General features: G+C 41.7%; 9 protein-coding genes across 11 annotated transcripts; 4 read left to right on the top strand and 5 right to left on the bottom strand.

Annotated features, from left to right (window-relative positions):
* Positions 1 to 344: 344 nt before the first annotated feature.
* LOC135339545 (phosphatidylinositol transfer protein alpha isoform-like) lies at positions 345 to 4,851 on the bottom strand. 2 transcript variants are annotated; one of them, XM_064535680.1, is made up of 9 exons: positions 4,698 to 4,851; positions 4,527 to 4,557; positions 4,293 to 4,441; positions 3,556 to 3,655; positions 3,331 to 3,411; positions 3,161 to 3,241; positions 2,292 to 2,465; positions 1,844 to 1,966; positions 345 to 552 (listed from the first exon to the last, which is right to left on the bottom strand). In XM_064535680.1, the coding sequence occupies exons 1-9, from the start codon at positions 4,712 to 4,714 to the stop codon at positions 511 to 513; spliced, it is 798 nt and encodes a 265-aa protein (XP_064391750.1). In that variant the 5' UTR covers positions 4,715 to 4,851; the 3' UTR covers positions 345 to 510. The 2 variants fall into 2 exon arrangements, with proteins under 2 accessions (XP_064391750.1, XP_064391749.1); XM_064535679.1 differs by lacking the exon at positions 345 to 552 and adding an exon at positions 1,383 to 1,595 and having other exon boundaries at positions 4,698 to 4,850.
* Positions 4,852 to 4,884: 33 nt separating this feature from the next.
* Positions 4,885 to 7,308, top strand: LOC135339544 (uncharacterized). The gene is made up of 3 exons (XM_064535677.1): positions 4,885 to 5,044; positions 5,546 to 5,798; positions 6,314 to 7,308. Exons 1-3 carry the CDS (start codon positions 5,008 to 5,010, stop codon positions 7,134 to 7,136), a joined length of 1,113 nt encoding a protein of 370 aa, XP_064391747.1. The 5' UTR covers positions 4,885 to 5,007; the 3' UTR covers positions 7,137 to 7,308.
* A 110-nt stretch (positions 7,309 to 7,418) lies between these two features.
* Positions 7,419 to 8,367, top strand: LOC135339546 (uncharacterized). 2 transcript variants are annotated; one of them, XM_064535682.1, is made up of 3 exons: positions 7,419 to 7,555; positions 7,634 to 7,703; positions 7,894 to 8,367. In XM_064535682.1, exons 1-3 carry the CDS (start codon positions 7,420 to 7,422, stop codon positions 8,327 to 8,329), a joined length of 642 nt encoding a protein of 213 aa, XP_064391752.1. In that variant the 5' UTR covers position 7,419; the 3' UTR covers positions 8,330 to 8,367. The 2 variants fall into 2 exon arrangements, with proteins under 2 accessions (XP_064391752.1, XP_064391751.1); XM_064535681.1 differs by having other exon boundaries at positions 7,420 to 7,555; positions 7,607 to 7,703.
* Positions 8,217 to 9,641, bottom strand: LOC135339547 (uncharacterized). Its single transcript, XM_064535683.1, has 4 exons — positions 9,551 to 9,641; positions 9,294 to 9,495; positions 8,754 to 9,042; positions 8,217 to 8,542 (listed from the first exon to the last, which is right to left on the bottom strand). The coding sequence occupies exons 2-4, from the start codon at positions 9,467 to 9,469 to the stop codon at positions 8,360 to 8,362; spliced, it is 648 nt and encodes a 215-aa protein (XP_064391753.1). The 5' UTR covers positions 9,470 to 9,495; positions 9,551 to 9,641; the 3' UTR covers positions 8,217 to 8,359.
* Positions 9,642 to 9,664: 23 nt separating this feature from the next.
* Positions 9,665 to 12,020, top strand: LOC135339540 (sedoheptulokinase-like). Its single transcript, XM_064535674.1, has 4 exons — positions 9,665 to 10,269; positions 10,965 to 11,140; positions 11,241 to 11,674; positions 11,764 to 12,020. Exons 1-4 carry the CDS (start codon positions 9,668 to 9,670, stop codon positions 11,911 to 11,913), a joined length of 1,362 nt encoding a protein of 453 aa, XP_064391744.1. The 5' UTR covers positions 9,665 to 9,667; the 3' UTR covers positions 11,914 to 12,020.
* LOC135339542 (mevalonate kinase-like) lies at positions 11,992 to 14,265 on the bottom strand. Its single transcript, XM_064535675.1, has 8 exons — positions 14,123 to 14,265; positions 13,747 to 13,994; positions 13,149 to 13,462; positions 12,807 to 12,852; positions 12,656 to 12,746; positions 12,378 to 12,500; positions 12,178 to 12,331; positions 11,992 to 12,131 (listed from the first exon to the last, which is right to left on the bottom strand). Exons 1-8 carry the CDS (start codon positions 14,210 to 14,212, stop codon positions 12,013 to 12,015), a joined length of 1,185 nt encoding a protein of 394 aa, XP_064391745.1. The 5' UTR covers positions 14,213 to 14,265; the 3' UTR covers positions 11,992 to 12,012.
* A 2,071-nt stretch (positions 14,266 to 16,336) lies between these two features.
* On the bottom strand, positions 16,337 to 16,981 carry LOC135340184 (uncharacterized). The gene has a single exon (XM_064536506.1). The coding sequence runs from the start codon at positions 16,979 to 16,981 to the stop codon at positions 16,337 to 16,339; it is 645 nt and encodes a 214-aa protein (XP_064392576.1).
* A 985-nt stretch (positions 16,982 to 17,966) lies between these two features.
* LOC135339543 (hydrolase in pqqF 5'region-like) lies at positions 17,967 to 20,505 on the bottom strand. The gene has a single exon (XM_064535676.1). It carries the CDS (start codon positions 19,035 to 19,037, stop codon positions 18,000 to 18,002), a length of 1,038 nt encoding a protein of 345 aa, XP_064391746.1. The 5' UTR covers positions 19,038 to 20,505; the 3' UTR covers positions 17,967 to 17,999.
* A 585-nt stretch (positions 20,506 to 21,090) lies between these two features.
* LOC135339336 (hydrolase in pqqF 5'region-like) lies at positions 21,091 to 22,737 on the top strand. The gene has a single exon (XM_064535406.1). It carries the CDS (start codon positions 21,170 to 21,172, stop codon positions 22,574 to 22,576), a length of 1,407 nt encoding a protein of 468 aa, XP_064391476.1. The 5' UTR covers positions 21,091 to 21,169; the 3' UTR covers positions 22,577 to 22,737.
* Positions 22,738 to 27,559: the final 4,822 nt, after the last annotated feature.

Here is a 27,559-nt window from a genome sequence, read left to right as displayed (position 1 = left end):
TAATTATATCTATAACTGTTTGTTTCAGCAGTGCAGTGTTGTATGGTCTGTTATAAATGAAAATGCTTTATGGACTACCTATAATAGGGCATTATGCAACATCACAATGGCTGCCAAATTCCTTACTTTTTTAGGCTAACACACTCCCCGCACGCACACTCACGTAACATACGTACTTTAACTTCCATTTTAGTCATTTCCACTAACAATCGTAGTCCTCAACCATGCACATCAAGTCAAATACTGAGACAATTAAAGCCATAATTATAATACATGTACAGTCATGCATATCATTTACTACTCTTATATAATTATTATAAGTGCATTACGTCCATGTGTTCACATTTCAAAGAAAACTAAACCTGTTCATCAGGAAACATTGCACAAGCATAATATTTAAATAATAATAATAACATGTCGTAGTTAGTTATCAACAAGCAAAACATTGAACAAGAATTGTTTTAAAAGGTACAGTATATTTAAATAGCTACTGATTGAATCCAATCATAGTTATTGTTCACTGGTCCCCCTGACCTCACCTTCAGTACGAGCCTACACACGAGAGAAACACACATGCACTCAGTAACACATCAGAAAATGAATGCTTCAATTATTATCTATCCAGGTCCACAAAACAAAAGCCAATAATTGCTATTACCCTAAACTTGCCATAAATATGATTTTTTCTTAGCTTGTGTACTAACAACTTCTACAATGTCTGAATCGACTACAATAGTCACTTATTCGACCACTAAGGTCACTGCGATGAATATCTTGAAGCAGCTTGTCCAGCCCCTCTGGCTTAGTAGCAGAGAATTTGCCGTCTCTTTCAAGCCTCTTCAATACTGAGAGTGGAGTGTTTTTTCCGTCTTGTTCAGGGATGGCAAAGAGATAAACGATCTGCTCCAAGTCATAGCTACTCAGAGCATGGGAAATGTTCACAACTGTCTTACGAAAAGCATCCTCCATGGCAACAAAAACAATACTAATTGTAACCACAACTTTGTTAACTTTCTAACTGTCTATAATCGTTTGTTTTGAGCAGTGCAGTGTTGTATGGTCTCTGCTATAAATGAAAATGCTTTATGGCTAATTGGGAATTATATAACAACACAATAGCTGCCAAATTCCTATACTTTTTTAGGCTAACACACTCCCCGCACGCACACTCACGTAACACACGTACTTTAATCCATTTTAGTCATTTCCTCTAACAATTATGGCCATCAACCACATCAAAGTCACGTACTGAGACAACCAAGCCATATATACATGTACAGTCATGCATATCATCAAGAGTTCATTCATCAAGAGTTCAATGAACTCTTGATATCATTTACTACTCTTATATATTATAAGTGCATTACGTCCATGTGTTCACATTTCAAAGAAAACTAAACCTGTTCATCAGGAAACATTGCACAAGCATAATATTTAAATAATAATAACATGTCGTAGTTAGTTATCAACAAGCAAAACATTGAACAAGAATTGTTTTAAAAGGTACAGTATATTTAAATAGCTACTGATCGAATACAATCATAAATATTTAGTTATTGTTCACTAGTCCCCCTGACCTCACCTTCAGTACGAGCCTGCACACGAGAGAAACACACACTCAGTAACACATCAGAAAATGAATGCTTCAATTATTGTCTATCCAGGTCCACAAAACAAAAGCCAATTATGCTAAAGTTGCCATAAATATGATTTTTTTCTTAGCTTGTGTACTAACACTTAGAACTACAAATCATTTTAGAAGGTGGTAACAAATTGTGAAGGCCAAAATTATTAGTCTGAGCAATGCTAAGTATGCACGGCAACTATCAATAAGCACTGTTACCCTGTCCAGTTCGGCCTTGGCTTGAGCCTCGTACTCGCGAATGTCATCCATTGTCATTCCATGCCACTGGTCCAGCCAGCAGAAGACCTGACGGTGGAAGTTACGAAACAGACGAGGATACACCTGTGGGGGAAAGAGGGGCGTGGTAACAGTCAGCTGATAAACAGTACTGTATACATGAAATGAGTGACGAGTGGGTGTGATCTATCATATGATTACATAATAATGAGGATATACACATTCTTCAGCTTAATTAGGCTATTGGCAGGAAGTGTGTACTATTGACACTAGTGAACAAAAAGGAACATGATTGTTACAAAACAACAACAACTCACTATGACACATAACCGCAAATAAATGATTTGAAGCCAAATTTGGAGTCTTAATGTAGACTGAATAGCTACACATAGCAATCAGTACCCTCCCCTCCCCCCCCCAACACACACACCTTCTGTATTCTGCTCTCCACTGTGCTCTGAAGGCCAAACCACTTGAACTCGCATTCCACCAGCTTGTAGGCGCACATGAGTGGCTGAGTGGTTTCCTTCCAGTCCGAACCCAGTGGACCACGACCCGTCTTCTCAGAGTGGAACTTGGCAGGATCCCATTCTGGCTTGTAGTCCTATTAGGTGTATGGAAATGATGGGTTTGACTAGAAACAAATCTTTGACTTTCAACATTCAGCATATCATCAATCCAATAAGAATTCCTTATCAAGAGTTAATCATACCATAGTGATTCTATAATGACAGGCTCTGGGAAAACCAGACATTTGGAGCAGGCTAAAATTTTGGTGATTAACGTACCAAGTGATAGAACAGAGCATCGCCTACACAATGATATGCTTAGTGTTCACATACCTAGTTTCATACCCGAGTTATGCGTGTTAGAAACTCGAAGCCGTAAAATGTAGTGTCGAGAAAAACGCCTCTAAAAGATTGCTCAATAAGGTAATAGCGAAAATTTGGACAAAGCGTTTCGATGGAAAGAGTTGGACGTAGAGCATCAGATTTTACAGAGAGGTAGTAGAAGGAAGAGGTAGTAGAAGGACTGTAGATACTTATACACCAATAACATTTTCTTTGAGATTTTACGCTGTAGGTACAAATTTAGCTATAGCTCAATATCAAATTCTGCTCCAAATGTCTGGTTTTCCCAGAGCCTGATTATATAGGCCTCATTTTAGCTACTAAAAACTGTTTAAAGCATTGAAATTGGACCTTCCAAAATCAAGTTATACGCCTTTAAAGCTAAATCTACCAAACACGAGTCATTTTAGGAAAACAAACATCGATTGTATTTAGTATGTTCACTTACTGAAGAAGAAACATGATCGTTGACAATGTCCACATGAACCACGTCTCTCTTATCAAGCTTGGCTTTCGGCAGGTTGTGGACCTGAGAAGTGATCGGCAGGTCAGTTTGGTAGATAGTACAACATTAAAGGTACACATACATAAGTCATGCCCAGGAGCAGCTGCACTTACGTTAGCTTGCTCCCCCTTGTCATTCTCAGCATGGAGTGTTAGGATAGTGATGTGAAAACCATCCTTCATATAGTCGGGGTTCTGAGAAAGTAGAGAGTAGCTAACATTAGACCCACTTAATATATAATTATAATAATTGGTCTCGATATTCAAAAGACTAACAACTTTAATTTGTATAGAGATCTAAGACAATTTGTAACACACACTGCATTGGTGAGGACTCACTGAAATAACAGTTTTACAATAAGGGTAGCAGTTCCAGGCTTCTTCGTGGATCTCCAGAGCTCCTTTGGGGGCCAATACACGAATTACTTTGGGCACTTTGCTGTGGGGAACAGACAAACCACACTGTGAATACACCCACCCAGACAGTGTTGTGTACTGGGTATAATATTGTGGAGTTTCAGTTGGTCTGTGAACAATCGTTTCTATGGTCACAGGGTCAGGTAACTCTGGCTACTGCATGCTGTACGCAGACTCAGTATTGCCTCAGGGTACAAACCAACCCCAGACTCAATACATGTGCAATCAACCAACCCCTACAAAACAGGATACAAATGAAAACATCCTGACAAAGTTCTGCAGAATTACACAACCTAACTTTATAAACCGCCTAATACAAATACCACACAACTCATACACATACCGTATAACTGGAAAATTTGGAAGGTATATATATATTATAATATTATTTGGCAGATGAGCTATTTGAACGAATTAGAGGTTAATTAGTGGTTTTTAATTTGGCGCCTCAGGCGTGGCTACTACAGCAATGACGTTGTGTCCACCGGAAAACTTAATCTTAATTTGACGGTTTTAAATTTGGCTACCTTTGGTAAAATCCACCAAATCGAGTTATACGGTATGTGATTGTATAAATGCATAAAGACGCTTTTTAACTTTACACGGGGAAAAAAATACAGTGGATACGAAGTATCTTATAACGTGTGTAATGTTGTTACCTCGCTAGATGATAGATCTTGTGAGTGAATTGACCCTTTCCGAGTTCCGGATGATCGCACGGCTCGTTCTTTATGATCTCCACTCCTTCACCACCACCTGTCTCGTTTTTACTTGCCTCCGCTACAGAGTAAAGTTGTCCCACCTGGAACTGTGTGTGTGTGTACGTACGTGTTAATAGTGAGTAAATATTTATTAAAGTAGGAAAACAGAGTTGTATTGATGATAATTCGTACCTCCTCCAGAGTAAGGGGCATGACGACTCGACTACAGGGAGGAAAAACCATAGCGATCATATTAAAAAAGACAAGCCACACGTTCATATTAATTAAATATTTAATCCACCCACAACATAAAACAATATGCAATACACAAGCTCAGATCTATAAACAAACAGACACACTCACAATTCCCTGATGAGCATGGTGACTCTGTCTCTTCCACTTGTGTTAGAACTGAACGTGCGTGTACTTAATTCACTTTTAATAGAACTCTAAAGAGACTGTATGAGTCAGCAAAGGGTATGGCTTTACCCGATATATCCGGTTGTCACGTGAAGGTGAAGACACACCTAATAGAGTCTACCACAAACACACGCCCATCTATAGGTTATCTGTTGTGTACGTACGTGTATTCATTCCCGGATATGATATGGACACAGTTGATCAACTAACAAGAAGCCGCTTCTGTTCTTGATGCTCATACAGCTACAGTACAATGGCTGAAGTCAAGAGTGGCTACATGTATAAATGTGGTAAGTAAGGGTATAATCTATAGAGCTAAGAGTGTGTCATAATTATTTTATATAAGAGTGTCATAATTAAAATTTTAATCATTTGAACCATAATTTATATTAAATTAATGATGCAAGACCAGATAGTGAGTTTTGACTGCACTAATTAAAGCATGCTTCACAGTTAGAAACACCATCAAGCTTGGAAAGTGTCATTTGCAATTAACTATGCATTCAAAACCCATTATACATGTACATGTACATGTATGTAGCGTAGCTAGTTACATGTACATGTACATGTGTGTAGCGTAGCTAGTTACATGTACATGCACATGTGTGTAGCGTAGCTAGTTACATGTACATGCACATGTATGTAGCGTAGCTAGTTACATGTACATGCACATGTATGTAGCGTAGCTAGTTACATGTACATGCACATGTGTGTAGCGTAGCTAGTTACATGTACGTATATGCAGATTCTACTATAATAAGAGTACTGAGCTTTTTGTCTCGACCTTGTAGGCAAATCTGTCAAGAGCTGGAAGAAGCGATGGTTTGTCCTCAAGCCCAATGGATTCCTTTATTACTACGAGGCTGAAGGAAAGTCAGAAAAGGGCAGGATAGACGTCATCGATGCTCTCAGAGTGGCCCCCTGGCAGGAGGTGGGCAGTGCTGAGCGGAAGCTGCCCACGTGTGTGGTCGGGGGGAATTCATTTGCTATAGTGACCGGAGATCGGACGTACACCTGCTGCTGTGAGAAGGACGGGGAGAGCCTGTGAGTGTGTGTGTGTGTGTGTGTGTGTGTGTGTGTGTGTGTGTGTGTGTGTTGTGAGGAGGGTAGTTACAGGACTGACTGCAGTGATGTGCCCAGAATATTTGAAATGGTGGCTATTTCCAATCACAGTTTTATAGCCTATTCCCATTATATTATGTGGTAAGCTAGGTCAAAGAGGCAGTGATGTTGTTGTTGCCAACCACCACCGACCAGTGTGGGCACATCCCTGTTCAGACTGTAGACTAGCAGAAGCCTATCACACACAAACTAACATATGCTTACTATTATAGCTGATCATTTATGTGAAATGTGAGCATCACCTGAAAGGCCTGAAATTGCCGAGTCATTGATAGACCAAATTTAGGATTTATTTTTGTTATTTTTGGGATTTTGTGACTAATAAGATACCTAACTTGTTATGGTTGTCCTGGTTGTTTGCATATACAAAGCCTTCTGGGGTTAATCAGGTGTGAACTGTTCATTACACCATCTATGTTTACATCTCATCTCTCCAGGGCATGGATAGGCGCTATCGAAACAGCGAGAGCTGGTACAAACGAGAAAAAGTATCCCCCGGCAACGTACGGAGAAGAAGCTCAAGTCAAACTCGAGGATAAACTCACTTCCCCTCCCCCCTTCTACACGCCTACCTCTCCCGAACACAAGCAGCCACCTCTGGAATCGAGTGAATTTATCCCTCCTAATGGCCAGCCACCGTCGTGTACAAACACCCCCCCTCAAGGTAATGCTCCAACTGCTCCTACGATGCCTGATCCTAGTCACTATGCCAATGCTCCCCCTCAATATACTGGCCCTACACAAAATGGTCCACCACCGAACGCAGTGCCAAGTACGAATCCCCATGCTCAACAGTATACCAGCCCACCTCCTGCGCAATCCGGCCCCCCAATGCCTGATCCTGCTCGCTACGGTGGTACTATGCCTATCGGATACACCCCACCTCCACCGTCGGGTGGACCTGGCTATCAAGGTGCATACAGCTATCAAACTAGACCACCTCCTCCGAGGCCACAGCAACAGCCTCCGAGGCCGCAATACAACCAACCTCCAAGGCCTCAATACAACCAACCCCCAAGGCCGCAATACAATCGACCCCCTGGACCGCAGTATCGACAGCCGCCCCCCAGACCTCAGAACTACCCTCCGAGGGCAGCGTACCAGAGCTACCCCCAGAGACCGCCCCCTCCACAGCAATATTACCGCCCCCCTCCACAGCAGTATTATCGCCCCCCTCAACCCATTTGCCAGCAGCAGACAAACAATACTGTGACTGTCATCAATATACCTGCAGCACAGCCAAGAGTTGTGTATCGCTAGTACTCTTATGATTACCCTATATATTAAACTGACTGCTGTCATAGACTAGTTGCTGTCATTAATGTGTGTGTTTGTATGTCTTAATGTGCACTACACTTAACGTTGTTATTGTTACTGTTATTTTTGCACTCCTATTTTGCATTTACTCATTCAAGAATTGTTATAGCCTCGATTTCTCTTTTTTTGCGGCTTGGAATCGAGGCTATATGAAACTCACACCAGCCCCTCCCACTATCTGTGCAGTGAAGCCTAGCCGAGTGAGTGTGAGAAGTGACATGATAGAATGAGCATGAGAGGAAAGTGTTCTCCTAAAGTCACCACGAAGAAAGGAGCGAGCAAAAACCAGTCCCCTACTATTGCATCACCTGCCACTGGCAAGAAAAGGAAAAAGAAGCAGTTGAAAGGAGAGACTGGAAAAGGTATTATATATTAAAAGGTTATCGTGTTCATGAATCTGCTCTATACTGTAGGTAATCCTTTTTCACCTTTACTGGCAGCTAGAGTGATCTCCAGTGAGATACACAGTAGCGGTAGTAGCCTGGGCAAGCCAGCCATGAAGCAAGGAAGGTAAGTGATAAATCTACTGTCAATCAAATCATGTCATTCAAATCAAGAAATTAATTAATTGATTGGGTAGTTATGCTAGTACACTATAATTATGCTCTCCCACACACCACACACACACACACACACACACACACACACACCCACACACACACACCCACCCACACCTACACACACTCACACACACACACAGGTTTGATTGCTCTTCGTCTGATATAATGAGTACTGACCAAACGAGTAGTTCAGCCCTGATGGAGACGGGTAGCGGACCGACCACACCCCTCATCCCTCAAGCCACACCTCTTATTACAAGCTCAACTGCCACCAGTACAGTAGATACAAGGAACACGTCCTGTTACACTCAGTTACATGATTCTGTTCCCTTAAAAATGGATATATCGGTAACTAAGACGATACCCGGGAGTTCACCCGACAAAGCAGTGTGTTGCCGACGACAACCCGATCACTTTAGCACAGATCGATGGTCAGCAGCCTGCTCAGATGAAGAACAAGAGACACGAAGATTGGAGGTATACAAAGAAAACAGGAGGAAACGTTATGAAAGTGCACTGGAACAAAAACTATCACAATTTCCAAGAAATGATTATTATTCAACAGGCACTCGCTAGTTCAAATTTTTGGGTATGTGTTCATATAATTTATTTGAGAGTGTCCACATATATTTGAGCAGCTGTCTCTGTGTTGGTGACAGGATAGACCCTCTCCTCGGCAACCTTCAGTTCACTCAGTTGGTTCTTCTTCACATGTTCGTACTGTTCGTTCACAAACTCAGTCACATCTTTGATCTGTACAATCCACTCTTTGCCATATGATGCCAGCACCTATGCATGTAGTCAAATAACCAGCAGCAATGAATGAAACAATTTAACAGTAAACACTATCACAAGTGTGTGTATCAATTCACAATAATTAAGAAGAAACGACATACTAGTACAAATTTGAGGCTTAAACATGCCATAGACACTGAGCTATATTAAAACAGAGGCATAGATCTAGTCTAAATTAGCCACTAGAGATATTATTATTTTGTACCTCATCCCTCAGGCCAAGTTGAATAGCCCTCCTTTGCTCACAAGTACCAGAGGGGGTGTGGTCTGGGTCCCATTGGAGTCGTACTGGTGATCTTTTAGCCCCTTTCTCCTTTTCATCATGTCCGGTCAGAGCTAAGGAGAGTATCTGATCGAATCCTTCCCTCTTGAGCCACACAGCCAGTATCCTGTCCTGACGACTCTTGGTGGCCCAGCCAGCTCTGTACATCATCCACAGGAAGTTGGTCTTGATCCACGACATACGACTGTACGAGAATTTACCACCACCAAAGCTGTGTGTGTGTGTGTGTGTGGGGGGGGGGTGGGCGGGGTAGTTAGAATACTATGTGGGTGTATGTACAGTATGCAGTATAACTGTGTAGCTAGCTAAATATATAAACCACAAACTAGTAACTAGTTGGTAGCTGTTAAAGTTGTGAGTTTTTAAACGGCTATACTGTTATAAACGTGGATGTGTAGTAGATACATTAGCAATTAAATGTCTTGCTAATACACCGTATTAAAGTTAGTTAATACCATTTACCATTGATGCTTGACAGCGTAATCTGCTATCTCCGGACAGTAAGCCTGATAGACTACCACAGTCTCCTCATCGTACTGTGCCAGAACATGTTTCCCCTCGTGAGGCCATTCTCTGTCTCGTTGTTCCAGGTACGATTGCACTCTCCACGTCTTGCTGGGCCTGGGGGCTGATGCCATGGTCACACAACACAGCTACCTTATTCCTGAGATATACAAGGATTGGATAATGGCTACTAGAACACGCTCAAGCACTTTTACCTTTGGTGAGGAATGATACAGCTATGTTGCACCACCGGCACCAAGTAAGTGGTTGTACAGTAGTAAAATTGCAGAAACATGGTGCAACCAGCCCCTCCCCCTATTCAATTTCCGGCCATGCAGACAGCTACAGACAGCAAGATGGAGTGTGTGCTGGGAATAGACGTTGGTACCAGCAGAGTCAAGTGTGCCCTAGTGAACACCGCGGGACTGAGTATCTTGCAAGAGAGCTCAGTTGATTTAGGAGAACTCCAAACATCTTCAGTGACTGGAGCAAGTGAGAGAAGTGTTGCCGGGATACAATCCTCGTTGGAGTCATGTCTGGACAAGTTCGATACTGCCCTGTTGACATCTGTGAGAGCCATAGCAGTGTGTGGGCAAATGCATGGCTGTTTACTTTGGAGCAGTACAAACGAGCAAACCCCAAGCAATCTTATCACTTGCCAAGATGGACGATGCGATACAAATTTTCTCTCTTCCTTACCGCAGACTAGACAGCCGGTTGCTATCAGCTCTGGTTATGGATGTGCTACATTGGCGTGGTTACAGAGACACTGTCCGGAGCAGTTGAAGGGCTATGATTGTGCTGGCACCATCATGGACTATGTGGTGTGGGCGTTAGTGGGTGATGACGACAGAGGTGTGCTCATGATGTCCAATCAGAATGCAGCCGGCTGGGGTTACTTTGATCAAGCCAACATGTCCTGGGAAACAGACCTGTAAGTTTTAGATTAAAAGTAGCAATTAAAAGTAGGTAAAATGCTTGAGACATTTTTGTTTGCTTATTTACGGTGAGTTGGTTAAAGCATAGATAGAAGAGAAAGGGATTGGCAACGGAGTACACTTCCGGTACTATCCGTGTTTCGCCTCGAGGCTTACTTCCAACATGGGAGTCTAAACATGAATAATTCATGAGAATTGTTTTTGCCGTCTGTAAAAAAGTCTACAAGCAGTTCTACTACTAAACATCAACTTCACCTCATTTGTGTGGCGATTTGGGACATAGCACACTACTTAGTAACACAACTTTAGCTATATCATAGGTGCTATAGGAACACAAGCATGAAAAAGCCTCTGACAGAGGCTCTCTGTACCTCTAGCTACTTCACGAAAATCAAGATTATCATTTCTAAATGATACCTACCATCAGGGGGCATGTGTTTAAGTGTTGGAGGGGTCTTTGAGAAGTAGGCATTAGACACAATAAGTTTCCCGGGTTTTCGCGGGAGTTTTAGGGCGAAACACAGATGGTTTCAGGCCCATCTGTGTACATTCAATGTAAAAGCATCACGTGAACTGCCCCCGTTGCCAATCCCTTTCTCTTCTATCTATGGTTAAAGTCATTCACCTCCACAGATTGATAACATAATTGCTGTTCTTTATCAATATTAACTGTGACTGTACTTTCCTCTAGTCTAGCTGAGTCTGGCTTCCCTGTTCATCTACTACCGAGGGTGGTGTCAGTACCCGCCATTGCTGGCCGTCTCAAGAGCTCCTGGCATGGTATAGCAGGGGGTGTGCTAGTGGGCGTGGCACTGGGGGACATGCAATGCTCCGTATTGGCTGCTCAACCCAACACGACTGATGCTGGTAAGAGTGCAGATATAACGTGAGCAGCTTACAAACCAATTATTCAGCTTTAGGGAGCCCTATTATAAAATAATTGCTAAATAGTGAATTTTATACACAGTGCTGAATATTGGGACTTCAAGTCAGCTGGTGGCCATCAAGAGCACCCCCCTCGACCATCTACCCACCTCCGTACTGAAAGTGCCCTACTTCAGTCAGCAGACACTTATCGTCGCTGCCTCGCTATCTGGTGGCAATGTAGTCAAGACTTTTGTGAGTACTCTACGCTCTTGGCTGGGTGAGCTGGGTCTACCATGTCCTATTGAGGAGGAGATCTACGCTAGACTGATGACCAGGGCCCAAGATCACATGACTACAACGCTGCGAGTGGACGTGAGGCTATGGGGAGAGAGACACACACCCAATCAGAGAGGAGGGTTGGAAAATGTCGCCGAAGATAACGCGTCGATTGGAGATGTTGCTAGCGCTCTGTTTAGAGGAATTGTGGAGAATCTGCATTCTATGATGACAGCCAAGGTTCTACAAGAGCTAAAGGTGGGCAGACCACCCCCCTCACACACATATATCATATACAGTGGGAAGACCACCCCCTCACACACACACACACACACACACACGCACAGGTGACGAGATTACTGGGAAGTGGTACGAGTTTGGAAAAGAACGACGTGTTAAGGAAACATACGGAGAATGTGTTTGGACTTCCACTGATAATCAAGCCGGGGGTGGGCTCTCCTCTGGGGGCAGCCAAGGCAGCAATACTTTTATATTAAACTCATATTTTATGTGCATTGTGTTTAAAAAATGATGGATGTACAATCATCTTGAATCATCACAATAAATATTTTCAGAAATAAAAAGATGATGTATATTCAAGAAGTGTCCAAGCTGTGCTGACATACTCCTCTAGTCCCCACCAGGGTAGACCAACACTTGTACCCAGCCTCTGTCAATGCAGTACTGCACTCCTCCACCACCTCAGGGGTCGTATCTGCGTACAAAGGGTCAAAGTTTATGGTTTAACCACACCCACCCACCTGGCGGTAATAGCGCTATGGCACACCCCCCTCCACCAGCTCCTGTTAGCTTTCCACTGAGACCAAACTTGGTGACTATCTCACAGACGTGGTCCAGACTAGAGTGCCCAACCCCCAGGGCATTCAGTAGATGATGGTTGATTGTAAACAGCTCCTAATGAGGACAATAGCATAACAATGTGTCAGTGTAACATGTTTACCTGTAGGCGTTGATATGAGGGTGTCATGTGACTATCATGTGATTCCATATCGTGGAACGACTCCATGGCAGTGTTCACTAGACTCTCCATAGCATCCAGGATATGGTCCACCAGAGACGGGAACTAGCGGAAGACATTTATTCACATTAGCAACATTCAGACACACACACACTAGTATGTAGAATACAGCAGGTGAAACAATCGATCAGTTTATGGCTCTTCCTCCCCAACTATCAAAAGTGAGTTTTAGAAAATCATAAAGTATTGGATAAACCCACTTTCTCTCTTCTCTCCCTCACTCCGGCCACTAGCTTCTTTGTGCTCCGAGGTACTTGTGTGTTCACCAGCAGCACTCGTAGTCGAGGCATACTATAGAGAGAGGGGGTGTGGTCTGGTGTGTCATCAGCTAGCAGTCGATGGAAGGCTCACCTCTTTAACTTGGTGATTTGACCAGCCTTGAAACTGATGGCTCCTCCTGGAATAGGAATAATAAATAGCAACCACTTAACCAACACTTTCTAATAATTATATCCGTCGCCCACACTTTTAAAAATGGACAATTTGGGCCTGAAATAAATCACTGATTTAATCACACCATAATTATTGCAGCACTACCAAACCAGCTACTAAAATGCAATAATTTTTTTAATCGGACGTTCGCAACACAAGTTATGGACAATCAAGCATAGCTCCGAAAACAAGCCTGATTGAGAAAAAACACCCACAAAAAACTACAGTATAGTGCTGCTGCACATAATTACCCAGGCTCACCAAATGTACTGATGGAGTTATCAATCCCTGATGGTTGTCCATGAATCAATCTCTCTGCCTCGAAACCCCACTTATTGATGGTGGTCAAATCCTCCTCTCCCCATACAGACACGGGGCCACATCCACCAATCAGCTTGCTCAATATCCCCTCTAGGGGGTGGGCCAGTGAGTGGGTGGAGTCAACAAGGGTGGGCGGTTGAAGGGAGCGGACATGAGTCAAGAGAGCGGCTGCTAGACTAACAGAGTAGGCAGCCGAGGAGCCCAAACCAGCACCAGCTGGGAGTGAGGCGACTACCAGCACTTCCAATCCACCTCTGTGTGTGTGGTGAGAGAGGATAAGCATACTGTCCTTAGTTTGTACACCGTAGCAATTGTATACAACGGAATGTAAGCTGGGTGAATGTGAAGAAGTGGAATAAGTAGCAATTACAGTGGATTTCAAGTAGATAAAACTAATTAGTGGTGGGTTTGAGAAACTTTCTACAATGCATCCTAATATATTCCTAATATATTCCAGTACTTCTTGGCAATTACTTTTAACACCACAGACACACTGCATCACACTGAAAAGATAATAATCCCTACAGTATAGGCGTACCTCAGCTTGTCTCCACAGATGTGTGTGAGTAGGTACAGGAAGGCCAGGCAAGCCACAGCACCAGTGTCGGGGGTATCCCCAACACCTGCTAGCTCCCTCAACTTCTCCTCAGGGGGTACGACCATTAGCTCCGAGAGAGACCAGCTCCGTTTCAGTCCCAAGTCTGGGAGGTCCAATGAGATGGTGGGTGAGGGGCAGGGCTTCAGCAGTGTGTAACAACGCAGGTCCACACTAGATGCCAAAGCAGGCTGCATAAACGCAATATTATTCAACGTAACAAGCTCTCATGTGTAATTTATATGATCAGATATTGCGTGCTTGCAACTGCTAGAATGTGTGTGATTTGGGATGCGCTAGATTTAGTAATATGCCTCACCTTTCCATACACCACTGCATGCTCTCCATGAAGAATCACCTTTCCTGGAGCGGACACTAACAGAGCACCATTTATAGGAGCAGTAGCCATCTCCTCATTGAGAAACAGTTAGTTATACTGACGATCTTTCCCTTTATTTAGTGTAGTTAATGTTATTCATAGACTATGACATTTCACCCGATGACTCCTCCTTCAATTTATAGTACCTATGAATGACTACACAGGTTTCACTGCGATTGATACACTCTCATTATTATTTCTAGTGAATTTACTGATGATTTGAGACATTTTGCAGCCAAAACTCAGGTGCATTTCCTGTATTAGGCCAGTGTTAGTTGCAAACGTGTTTCTGGTCAGAAACTTAGCAAAATAGCATGAGGACAGGATCTAGTCTGGGGGCCAGACCTTTTCTCAAGAGGGGGGAGGGGAAGAGAGAAAGAGGTCTGGGACTCTTGCAGCACTGCCGTGTGATATTGGAGGTTATAAAGAAGGAGTAGATGTAGCAATACTCTCATTTCATTGGCTGTATCCAAATTCCACAGGTGCAATACTCGCATTTCATTGGGTTAAAAATCACATGACATAGGATATGCATTTCATTGGCTCTGGCCACATTCCGCTAGAGCACACGGAAATGCTGCAAGAGTCTCCAGACCTAATCTTAGCTCTCTTGATTTTGCCCCCGAGCTATTAGGTCTGGCCCCCAGACTAGGAGGCTAGCTTTTGTGCCCATGCGCAGCTTTCACGTAATAGTTGGTAAAGGGTCACAAGTACAAAAAACAAATATCGTCCAGGCCGAGTATACGTATTTTAATCGGCCTTTAATCGAGGCTAGGACTCGCCCCTGGGAAATTCCTCATGCACAATTGCACCGCGCCCGGCCAGACTGAGTCTTTGTCACAATAAGAAGAGGGAAGAAATACAAATAAAGAAAGAAAGAAGGACCTCTCGATGAAAAAAAGATTTGCAGTTTCCCATTCGATTTGTTGTAGAAAACAAATGGAGGCCATTTGGTCTAGTCTGCCCGCCCTCCCATACTTCGTATACCGTATAGCGGGTAAGTTTCGTGGGGTAAAAAATTCGTTCAACTCGAGAAACGGTGGTATTCGTGAGTAAAAATTTCGTTTAGTCTCGTGGCTGCACGGCATTCCTACGTTCCGATAAGCCATGCCTACGTTAAAATTTCGTGGAGGTCAGCCTGCCCACTAAAATAACGAATATTTTACCCCACGAAAATTACCCGCTATACATTATGCAGACTACATTTGGTCCAGGAGATTACTCATGTGCCTACAGCTATGATCCAAAGGCTTCTTTGTTGGTGAGCTTGATGGAGAAGTAATCAGTCATATCATGGTTATCTCCTATCCCTCGCATTCTACTCACTGTGGGTCACTGATAATACGAAAAGAGTATAGACACAAAAGCTACGCGGCACTGATGCTGAAACATCTTTCAAAGACTATAGATCAAACATTTACAATAGGACTCGACTCACTACCGTACATGATTCCGTTCTTCGAATCTTTAGGTTTTTGTACTGTTTGGGAAAATTCTATCGCGATGTTAAGCTTTTTCAAAACTAGACCATCTGGAATTCAAATCAGAAGATTTATTACCAAAACCCATACGAACAGTGGACATTAAAATGCTAGTACAGTACGACGCGTCTGTTTTTGGCTGCAAGAGACACAACTCTAGTGGAAAATTAGGTGAATATTCCCGGTAGTATGGGCTGGGTGGCTTTTGATTGTGACAGAGGAATTGTTGGGTACACTCTTGTCAGGCCCATTATTATGAATGAGGGGAGTGAAATTGGAATGAACATGGCCCCTCTCTATGCTGAAAACAATCAAGCAGCTGGTGTATTGATGAAAATAGCAGCAGACTTGTTAATGAAGCGGTCGCAGCAACAACATTCCTACTTATTTATGCCAGAGATGCGGATCACAGCAAGAATGCATCAGCGATATTTGACCAAGTGGAAGCCGAATACCTACCTTTCGCGACCCGAATGTACTCAAAAGGAGCCCCAATAAATGGCTCTTTGAACAAGATCTACGGGATCATGCACCCTACATTCGATTAACTATATAATTATACAGTAGTACGTAGGTCTGGCTAGCAACCTCAAAACATAATTAGATCATTGTTTATGTACAAATTAATTATAGTTGTAATTATAATCCTATACAATAATTATTACGAGTCCAATTAGTTCTGAATCAGTTTACGAACAACAAACACAAAAGCTGTTGCATAATCTCGGTACGGCATTTTAGTGTTCTCTAACAGTTCACAGTTGCATATTGATATCTGCTTTTTCCATTCTTTAGCTGTCAGGTCGAACAATTCTTTGTTGACTGTTGCAATGAAGAAACAGCCCGGCTTGAGAACACGGAGGATGTTTGGTAAACATTCCGGGCCACAATGTCCAACCCCAAACACACCAGCACAGATAACACTGTCAAAACTATTGGCTTCGTATGGCAGTTCCTCTTTCAGGTTGATGACTTGAAGCTCGGTGTAAATTCCTTTCGATTTTGCTACCTTCAACATCTCATTGCTAATGTCACCACCATAAAGCTGAATTGCTTGTGGAGTTGATACAGAATTTAAAAGCAATTCACCAGCTAGGCCAGTTCCGCATCCTGTATCAAGAAGTTTGTGCTTCTTTCCAACATCATTTAAATGAAAGCTCTGCCATTTTTGAACAACACTCGTGTATCCAGAGTAGTTCATAGAATTGACATCAACTTCATAGCTGCTTGCCCACTGGTCGTAAGCAATTGATCCACCACCTTCTGCAACAAGTGCAACAAAACCTTTCGCTCTCTCAGAGAAAGGTAACTCGGCCATAGCCCAATAAATTAGTCCTCTTTAAGAGCCTTGGAATTCTGATTGCTCTTCCAACGAGCTAGCTGGCACACCCAGATCTGCTATAACGTGCGTTAAACGTGTCAAGTGCCTCAAAAATGCAATAAGATGCAGTAATCTATAGCTGTGAAACCGCACTGCTGCACCTGCTACAGTGCTAGTAATTGTGAAACTGCGCATGCGGTTTACTAATTCATTTTAGCACAAGTAGCTCATGTGTAATTTGCCAGACGATATGATATATCGGCTGATCCACGAGACTAGACTACTTATATTTCATGGAATGGCCTCTAAAACATTTCGTTGCACAATGTTTGCGGAAAACGACTGCTTACCGGATTTGCACGTTATAGCAGATAATTAAAGAAAAATTTTTTCGTGAAGTTAATTTTCGTGTAGGATTGCTAACCCACGAAATCCTCGAAAATTAAGCCCCTCGAAAAGTTCGCGCTATACGGTATAGCAGAAATTAACACTTCCGAAAATAATTATGTCACCATTAAGGTATACAAATTTGCTAAAATTCGCTAAATAATTATAGTACTAGCTATGCACAAAAGTTAAATTTTGATCGTATAATTACAAGTTATTAGTGATAGTTTACTTTATCAGTTACTGTTCTCTCCTTGTTATCAGTTGCGTACTAGGATCCACATTAGTCCCTCGCAATCATCCAAATACTTGGGAACTGTGCTCTTCTGTACACATTCACAGACTCCTTTCTCCACAACGCTAAGGCAGATATTCTCCAAGCTCTCCAGGACTGACTTGCATTGAGGCTCCTGTAACTCGGTGCTATTGACAAATAGCAAGATGTATCCTCCTCTCTCCACAAGTCGAACCATCTCCACGATACTGACGGCAGGGTCTAGAAATCCTACAGTAAGGAAAGCTCCCACACAAATACAGGCATGAAACGATTCATCGGGAATATCTTTAGCTGCCACCTCAAAAGATCCATTGATTAGCTGTGAATACACCTTCTTTGCTGCAGATTGCTTCAGCATTTCTTTGCTCCTGTCCAGTGCAACGATATTGGTAAATCCCTCCGAGGAGAGCTCCTTTCCCACAAGTCCAGTACCTGCGGCAATATCCAAATCTTCTTGTCTTTGTTTGTGACAAAAGCTGCTAAATTACGTGCAGCGATGCTGGGACCGTTGTATATGCCATCCAATTGGACATCATAATAATGTGCACGGTTTTTGAAGAAATGTTGTACATCGTCCACTTTCTCTTTCTCCCATGGAACCTCGGTGTCATAAGGAATCTTGTAGACTTCTGATGGACGACGAAGTGAGAAGTACTGAAATGGAACGGTCTCACAAGCATTCAGTGGAATGTTGGCCAATAGCAATGCTTCGTTGTTGGTCTTTGTGGAAGCAAGGACATCACCACAAGGATCACAAAAACAAGACCTCCCACTAAATTTCTCTCCAGCTAAATCAGTGTAAGCAATGTAGCAGCCATTCTGCAAAGAGCTGGCAGGTACAATAAGTGAGGGAGTCTTTTCATAGCGAGGGGGATCCACCAGAGCAGCGCCCACTACGATCATTTGCGCATGTCCATCTGCCACCATTGTTGCAGTAAAGTCAGACATGCACACGTCAACAGAGATAGCCAGTCCAACTCTCAATCCTTCCCAATCCACTACCACGGGCACGTCTCCTGGTGTATACTGAAGCTCAGTTTCAGGCCAGACATGGACCTTTCGAAAATTGGCCAGACACTTCCCATTCGCATCAATAAACATCAGGGAGCTGTAGTAGTTGCTGTTCTCTTCCTCGGAATAGCCGTAGACTACTGCAACTTTCAATCTCTTTGCTGTTTCTGCGATTGCTTTGGCTGCGGAACCGTCTTTCGTTTCGGACAAAGATAAAACATTATCCAAATCATAATTGGTGAGAAACAGCTCACCAAAGAGGGCAATATCAGCACCAGCATCTGCAGCCTTTTCCATCCATTCAATGAGTATTCTGGTGCTTGATACTGTGTCACCAGAAGCTGGCTGAGCTTGGCAGAGAGCTATCTTTCTAGACATTGTTTTAACAAGAGCACTATAAAATTCTGGAGTAGTGCCATAATGTGTGGGTTTATATAGCCAAAGTTCCTCTACATCTATCCCAGAGGTTATTCTGAAGCTGGCTGGGCTTGGCAGAGAGCTATCTTTCTAGACATTATTATAACAAGAGCACTATAAAATTCTGGAGTAGTGCCATGATGTGTGGGTTTATATAGCCAAAGTTCCTCTACATCTATCCCAGAGGTTATTCTCTTTTTCTATGGGCTTCTCCATAACAATTTAAGTGTAAATATGTTCTGAGGAATGAGGAATGAGTGACATTATCTACACATCAAATGAAAACATAGTGTGCATTCTACATGTTTTGGCCCTTAGATTTAGTTGCTAGGCAACTTTTTTGCAAGAGAAAATGTTCAAACTGGGACCAGGAGCACATTACAGTAATGTGCTCCTGATGGGATTAATAGCACGTTTTATTTACTGCATGGTTTAACTATAATTATGCCGGCTCTACGTAGTAGAACCATGTATGGCATCAGCAACGCATTCTCGATTCCAGGCAGAATAATTAGTGTGCACAAAAACTGTGCACAAAGTAACGTGACATCAACTCAACTATTGTCTCTATTTAGATGATTTTTGTGAAGAGATCGTCTCCTATCAGTATGCAGTGAGCAGCTCCACAAGCTCTGAACATTGAACAATAGAAGTATCAGTAGTTTGACACTCTTCTCGCACTCTTGATAACACTAATTGACATGAATAATAAATATCTACAGGTGTATAGCAACCAAAAGGTGTTAGTTATACATAATGCAAGCAAGGCTCTGCTGATGCAGCCATTGATTGAGTTTCCCTAGATTCTATGCACAAAATTAATTAATGCAAAAATGTTCATCATGTGTGCTATTAGTAGCTTTATGTTATGTAGCTTTTGGCACCTCCACCGAGGCATCAGCACCCGCGATGCTTTCATCACATGGCACTGAACATAATGATATATATAGGTATACCATGCAGTATGAGTCTCAGTCAGTCACTCAGTGTACCATATATATACCGTATATCTTCTAATTTATCGGACACTTCTAATTACCCCAGACACTCTTTTGGGCAATTTTCGTTGTTCTAATACAACGGACACTCCAGTACTTTAATATTACATTTGTTCTAAATATCTGGACAATACCTTGAAAAGTTGAGTTACCATTCATAGACGGCAAGTTAGACTTGGAGTGCTGCAGTTAGATAGCTTTGAGTAGCTAGTTTTAGAAGTTAGTGCAACTATTCAGTCGTACCTTGTTCTATTAAACTTAGCTAGCTCGCATGCAGCTGCTTGCTTGTTCTAATTATTCCGGACACTTCTCATGCTCTATAAAAATCTGTTCCAATCAAAATAATTATTTTTTGCTGTCCGATAAATTAGAAGATATACGGTACTTATATATATAGTGTGACATTTAACTATAATTATTATAGCTTCGAATCTCGGCTGCTTTATATGGCTCAAGGCTAGGCTTTTCGCCTTGGCATGATGTTGTATATTATAGTCTAGTGCTTCCCTCCAACAAGCGTCATGCAACTCACGTGTATAAGTCACGTTACTTTCCATGTACATGCATGCACAGTGTTATACTGCATGTACACTTGTATAGGAAGTTCTTCTCTGTTACCTACCTCTGTGCTCTATATTATCTATGCCTGAACATGAAATTTATTGAGACACGAACACCAATTCAGCTCTGTGATGTTCCTGCCTCTCTCAATCGAATCTATGTACATGTACCTCCTTTTACTGAAACCACACTATAGTGCTGCATGAGACCAAGGGTGTATACAGAGAAGCCCTTGATGGGAGTGTTGTCTGTGAAAATATGTGAAAACATAGATAATGTTTCCACAATGGAATTTTAATTCATTCATAATGGCCTACTTGTACCTGACCTCAGGCTTTTACTGCATGTAACCATGCACACAATGCCTGGGAGCCAATTAACCATGATTCTCCATGGATACCTCATGCATGCATGCATGCATGCATAACCATGGGATATTATTATAAAATAGATGACCTAACCAAAGGGCCTTATACATAAATATAGCCAAAGTATGTAGTGTTGAACTGCATTTGCATTTGCATTTTGTTAACAATGTCTAGAAAGATAGCTCTCTGCCAAGCTCAGCCAGCTTCTGGTGACACAGTATCAAGCACCAGAATACTCATTGAATGGATGGAAAAGGCTGCAGATGCTGGTGCTGATATTGCCCTCTTTGGTGAGCTGTTTCTCACCAATTATGATTTGGATAATGTTTCATCTTTGTCCGAAACGAAAGACGGTTCCGCAGCCAAAGCAATCGCAGAAACAGCAAAGAGATTGAAAGTTGCAGTAGTCTACGGCTATTCCGAGGAAGAGAACAGCAACTACTACAGCTCCCTGATGTTTATTGATGCGAATGGGAAGTGTCTGGCCAATTTTCGAAAGGTCCATGTCTGGCCTGAAACTGAGCTTCAGTATACACCAGGAGACGTGCCCATGGTAGTGGATTGGGAAGGATTGAGAGTTGGACTGGCTATCTCTGTTGACGTGTGCATGTCTGACTTTACTGCAACAATGGTGGCAGATGGACATGCGCAAATGATCGTAGTGGGCGCTGCTCTGGTGGATCCCCCTCGCTATGAAAAGACTCCCTCACTTATTGTACCTGCCAGCTCTTTGCAGAATGGCTGCTACATTGCTTACACTGATTTAGCTGGAGAGAAATTTAGTGGGAGGTCTTGTTTTTGTGATCCTTGTGGTGATGTCCTTGCTTCCACAAAGACCAACGACGAAGCATTGCTATTGGCTACCATTCCACTGAATGCTTGTGAGACCGTTCCATTTCAGTATTTCTCACTTCGTCGTCCATCAGAAGTCTACAAGATTCCTTATGACACCGAGGTTCCATGGGAGAAAGAGAAAGTGGACGATGTACAACATTTCTTCAAAAACCGTGCACATTATTACGATGTCCAATTGGATGGCATATACAACGGTCCCAGCATCGCTGCACGTAATTTAGCAGCTTTTATCACGAACAAAGACAAGAAGATTTTGGATATTGCCGCAGGTACTGGACTTGTGGGAAAGGAGCTCTCCTCGGAGGGATTTACCAATATCGTTGCACTGGACAGGAGCAAAGAAATGCTGAAGCAATCTGCAGCAAAGAAGGTGTATTCACAGCTAATCAATGGATCTTTTGAGGTGGCAGCTAAAGATATTCCCGATGAATCGTTTCATGCCTGTATTTGTGTGGGAGCATTCCTTACTGTAGGGTTTCTAGACCCTGCCGTCAGTATCGTGGAGATGATTCGACTTGTGGAGAGAGGAGGATACATCTTGCTGTTTGTCAATAGCACCGAGCTACAGGAGCCTCAATGCAAGTCAGTCCTGGAGAGCTTGGAGAATATCTGCCTTAGCGTTGTGGAGAAAGGAGTCTGTGAATGTGTACAGAAGAGCACAGTTCCCAAGTATTTGGATGATTGCGAGGGACTAATGTGGATCCTAGTACGCAACTGATAACAAGGAGAGAACAGTAACTGATAAAGTAAACTATCACTAATAACTTGTAAATAATTTATTATACAATCATGAAAATTTAACTTTTGTGCATTATCATCTACTCTGCCTTATTGTTTATAAAATGGTACGCAATATTTTCGCGAGTATTAATTTCTGCTATTTCTGCGAATGAATTGGAATGTGCTATGAAACCACTTGCGAAGAACTATGAATAGCATTGAGCAGAAAAATGAGCTAAACAGTGAATTCACAGACTGTGAAAATAAGAAACACGTTAAGTTTTTCTTCGTACTTTTGTGCATGTTTATACTAAGCAAGCTAGTCACTTTTTTTTATCTGTATCTGACTGCAAAGTTTCCACAACTCATACCAGGAGTGCATGCATGAATGATGATAATTATATGCACTCCTGCTTATACTTATATTTTTTATTATTATACATCTTTTAACAAAATTAATATTGTGAAGGTAATATGTATTGTCCAGATATTTAGAACAAAAAAGCACCAGAGTGTCCGTTGTATTAGTGCTAATGAATTTTCTGCAAATCCGCCAAAATTAGTATCCTAAAAACAGAGAAAAATCTGCAAAAAATGTGAATAGTTGCATGGTGTATACCAAGCTCCTTATTAATTTACACACTCCATGACACTGAGTAGCTATATAGAGGTATACCATTTGTGTATTTGAGCTAAAACTAGTGAACATCAACAATTTAGCACAGAGACTGGTAGGAATTAGAGCTTCTGAATACATACCAATGCATAGAAAGATGATCCTGGACCAGTGTGTCTGTGATTATAAGTACATTTTTGTAATGCTAGCCCACTCAAAAGCAAATCACTTCACATCATCACTCCACACATTCAGCAAATAACTACCTCAGGAAGGTATTAAACAAAGATATTGGAACTGCATGTATATAGGAACACCTAAAACATTGGAAGGGTAAGTATAATTATAGTGGCCCCTAGCAAGGCCCCATTTTCCTATACAGTGCATGCATGGAGTAGGTAATATTGGGGCCCTATACACCGTAAAAAATGAGTGCGGTGGTGGGCACATAAAAAAAGTCGGCCCTGGCCAGTACATAATATAGTATTAGGAAAGATCTTTCAACAGTAGCATAAGTGCAGTGTTTGTTTTTCACATATTTTCACAGACATTCCCATCAGTCCCATGCCCATGCAAGCATTGGGTACTATAATGTGCATGGTTTTAGTAAAAGGTCAGGTAATGCATGTTAGGTAATAGTACATACAGTGACACTGTGTGGAAAGTAACGTGACATGAGTATACACGTGAGCTCTGCATGATGCTTGTAAATAATAATTAGCTAAGCAATATATAGACTCAAATACACAACATAATGTCAATTAAGGCGAAAAGCCTATACCCTCGAGCCACAATTAAAGCAACCGAGACTCGAGGCTAGTTAAATATCCCTCAGGCACTATAATTACGATATGATTAAGAATCACACTGGTATACCTATACTACAATATTAATTTATACCATGTGAGTGACAAGGTGGTTTATGCAATGATAATAATTATAGAACCATAAGGCATATACACATTGGGACAATGAAATGATTATGTGTTACCAATCTGCTCCTGCCAAGGTGTTTTACTATGAACACATGCGGAATGAAATTGAAGATGTTCACGACATAATACAGAACAGTTTGTACATATTTGTACATATTTGTATACCAATGATCTTGTACAGCAATTTATAGATGAATATAGAGTCTATAATTATACTTTGTTTTTTACGGTGGCCCTGAGTGCTACTCTAGTTGACAGTTCATACTTGATAGTTCAAATGCCTAGTTGGTAGTTCGCAGTTGCTACTTGATAGTTCAACTGCGTAGTTGGTAGTTCGCATTTGCTACTTGATAGTTTAAATGCCTAGTTGGTAGTTGGCAGTTGGGAGTTGGTAGTTGGTAGTTGGTAGTTGGCAGTTGGTAGTTGGTAGTTGGCAGTTGGCAGTTGGTAGTTCGTGACCTTTAAACTTCGCAACGAACTAATGCCAGGAATTATTCTGTTTCTCTTAAGCCTTCATTGATGGGGGCAAGCCCTACTTATACATTGTATAGTGGACACACGTTAGTGCTGTCTGAGGCCAGTAAACTTAAAAGACTACATCTTGTACGCCAGTTAGCAAATGTTGTATATAGATTATTTGCACTGCCTCTAATCTTTTAACCATAACTTTAAATGGCCTCAATAGAATCTAAGATTTGCCATGCAAAACCTGTTTCTATAATACTCCCCCCCCCCTACCAGGAATATAGGTGCATGGGGATTAGTTACCTCCCTACCTAGATGTGTAGACTCTACATATAAAGATTAATATTGCCGTCTTAGGCCAGCTAGATCTATTGGTGTCAGTATCATAATTTTAACTTACATAAAAGCAGGCTAATTATTGTTGCAAAGTTTAAAGGTTTCGAACTACCAACTATATCAACTCCCAACTGCCAACTGCCAACTGCGAACTACCAACTCCCAACTCCCAACTGCCAACTCCTAACTCCCAACTGCCAACTATATACCAACTGTGAACTACCAACTCCCAACTCCCAACTGCCAACTAGCAACTAGAGTAGCACTCAGGGCCACCGTAGTTTTTAGTGGTCTGCAATAATTAACACGTACAGTATAATATTATGATACATTCACGGCATCTATAATTATACATAAAACAGCTATATAGTGTCTACAACGTTGTGACATACTCTTCTCCTCGCTCATTTGTTTCCATGCTTTTTTGTTGCTACCCTTTTAAGCAACTCGCACATTGCATGTGTGCATGCATGTTATTGCAAGCAAGGGACTCCCCCCTCCCACTTTGTTTACTTATATACATGTAGATCCAGATGCAGAGAGGATTAAATTACCAAGGAGAGCAGTAAGAAGAAGCCAAATATCAAGTGTTTCTGGTGGAGAACGATCAGGACAAGATTACAACCTGGTGTTCTGTAACTAGCGAGTCATGGACAGTGTCGAAAGCTTTGCTGAGATCAAAGAATATCGAACAAATTTCCTCTCCCCGGTCTGTTGCTTAGGGAGATTACAGTCCTGCCCAACGATGCTCAGAAACACTACAAGCACAGGATAAAACAAGTTAATAATTAACTGTGCAATGTGTTTACATACAGTATGGTTACCAGGTAGCTAAGGTCTTAATAAATATACTCCCATGCAAGTCTTTGTTTAATATGTACATGTATATGTGGCTGCATTGCTTTGAAGGAGTTCGCTAGCCATTCTGAGGAGAGTGAGGCAAATCATGGAGGGGACAGTTAGGGATGTGCAGTGGCTCGTCAAAAAGGTACACGACTGAACATTTTGTGTGGTTGTGCTTTACAAATCAATTATTTGCTGTATATACACCCAAGAAACAAATGGCTTCTCATACAGTTCCAGAAACAGTTGACGTTCTGATATTTATCGTCATGAGATTGTGCGTACTTTGTGTGAACAATTACAAGAAACAACTTGCAATCCTATGTATTTCGTTTGTACCGTTAAGGATCTTTACCTATAGCTATGAATCGAATCATGATGTGGGTAAAGATCATCGGTAGAACTAACTCTCTTCAGCAAACTCTACACATGCATGTAGAAAACAGATAACAAAATTCTTCTCACAGTGTCCAGTACAAAATTTATCATTGTAGCCTAATAAAGAGTAGGCCTATTAAAAAATCATGCATACTTTGGCTCTCTATAGCCATATGGCTTTGCCAGTGCTTGTATAAGCCTTATATGGCACGAGTAACCATGCACATGCATGATGCAGTTTTATAATTAACTACGAAAGTCTACATAGAACCATGCATGGCATTAGCAACACACTATGCATACATTGTTCAGGTACGGCCCCACCTGGAGTATACTGTTCACTATACTCTCTGGAATGCTCCCAAAATAATACATTCATGAAAAGGTGCAGAAACGAGCTGCAAGCCCAGTGGGTGGGTGGTGTTCATCAACAGCTGGATACATATGCCTCAAACTTTTTATTACTCCTAAATAGAACGATGTACTTTTATTAAAGAAGGTACTCCTACTTTGTATGACCCCCATGCATGCATGTGTGGAATAGGTTTACCTACTTCAGTTATATGTCAAGCAAGGTCACAAATAATACACCATTCAGATTTCTCAACCGGAGTTTCATTGGCAGATGGCGATGTTTTCTGAGGCTGACACCATGCATGTGTGAATAGGTTACCTACTAATCTAGATTAAAACAATATTAGGTGTTCTGCTTGACAACTGTAGTGGGATATGGTATTGCGAAGCAGTGCAAAACAGTCTTTATTGCTCATGTGACTGGTCAGACATTGAAGGTGTGATAAAAAACATCATGGAAGGTTTCTCAAAACAGTTCTGCTTGACAACTGTGGTGGGATACACAGTGCAATATAACAGTCTTTATTGCTCATGTGAATTGGACACTGCAAGACCTTGTTTGAATTGATTACACAGAGTGATCTAATTACAATAGGCATAAATTTGAGATCAACAACTTGAAGATTCTGTTGCTTCATTTTTATGACTGGTCAGACATTGAAGGTGTGATAAAAAAAAACATCGTGGGAGGTTTCTCAAAACAGTAAAAAAATTTTTAGGTTGAGGCAGGTATTTGAGACTTTACTATAATAGTGGTTTGTTTGTATTGCAGTTTAACAACTTTGAAGCTTTATTAATGGTCAAAAGACAAGCCATGCATGTTCAGGTGAAAAAAAATATATATGCATGCAGTCACTCATGCAGTCCATGGATTTTCTTGGCTAACTCCCAAGCATGCATTCAAGTGATTGGGCTCCTGTGGTGGTTACACAGTGCAGTATATAAGGTCAGCATAATAGCAAGAATATATATCTCTATAATTATATTGTACTGCATGTATTCGTGGATTCTTAACTCCTAAGAACTGTCAGGCTATACTTGTGTGGTTACAGTA

The sequence above is a fragment of the Halichondria panicea genome, chromosome 8, assembly GCF_963675165.1.
Source record: "Halichondria panicea chromosome 8, odHalPani1.1, whole genome shotgun sequence".
In the NCBI taxonomy this organism is placed as follows: Eukaryota; Metazoa; Porifera; class Demospongiae; order Suberitida; family Halichondriidae; genus Halichondria; species Halichondria panicea.
This window is presented reverse-complemented; position numbering and strand designations above follow the sequence as displayed.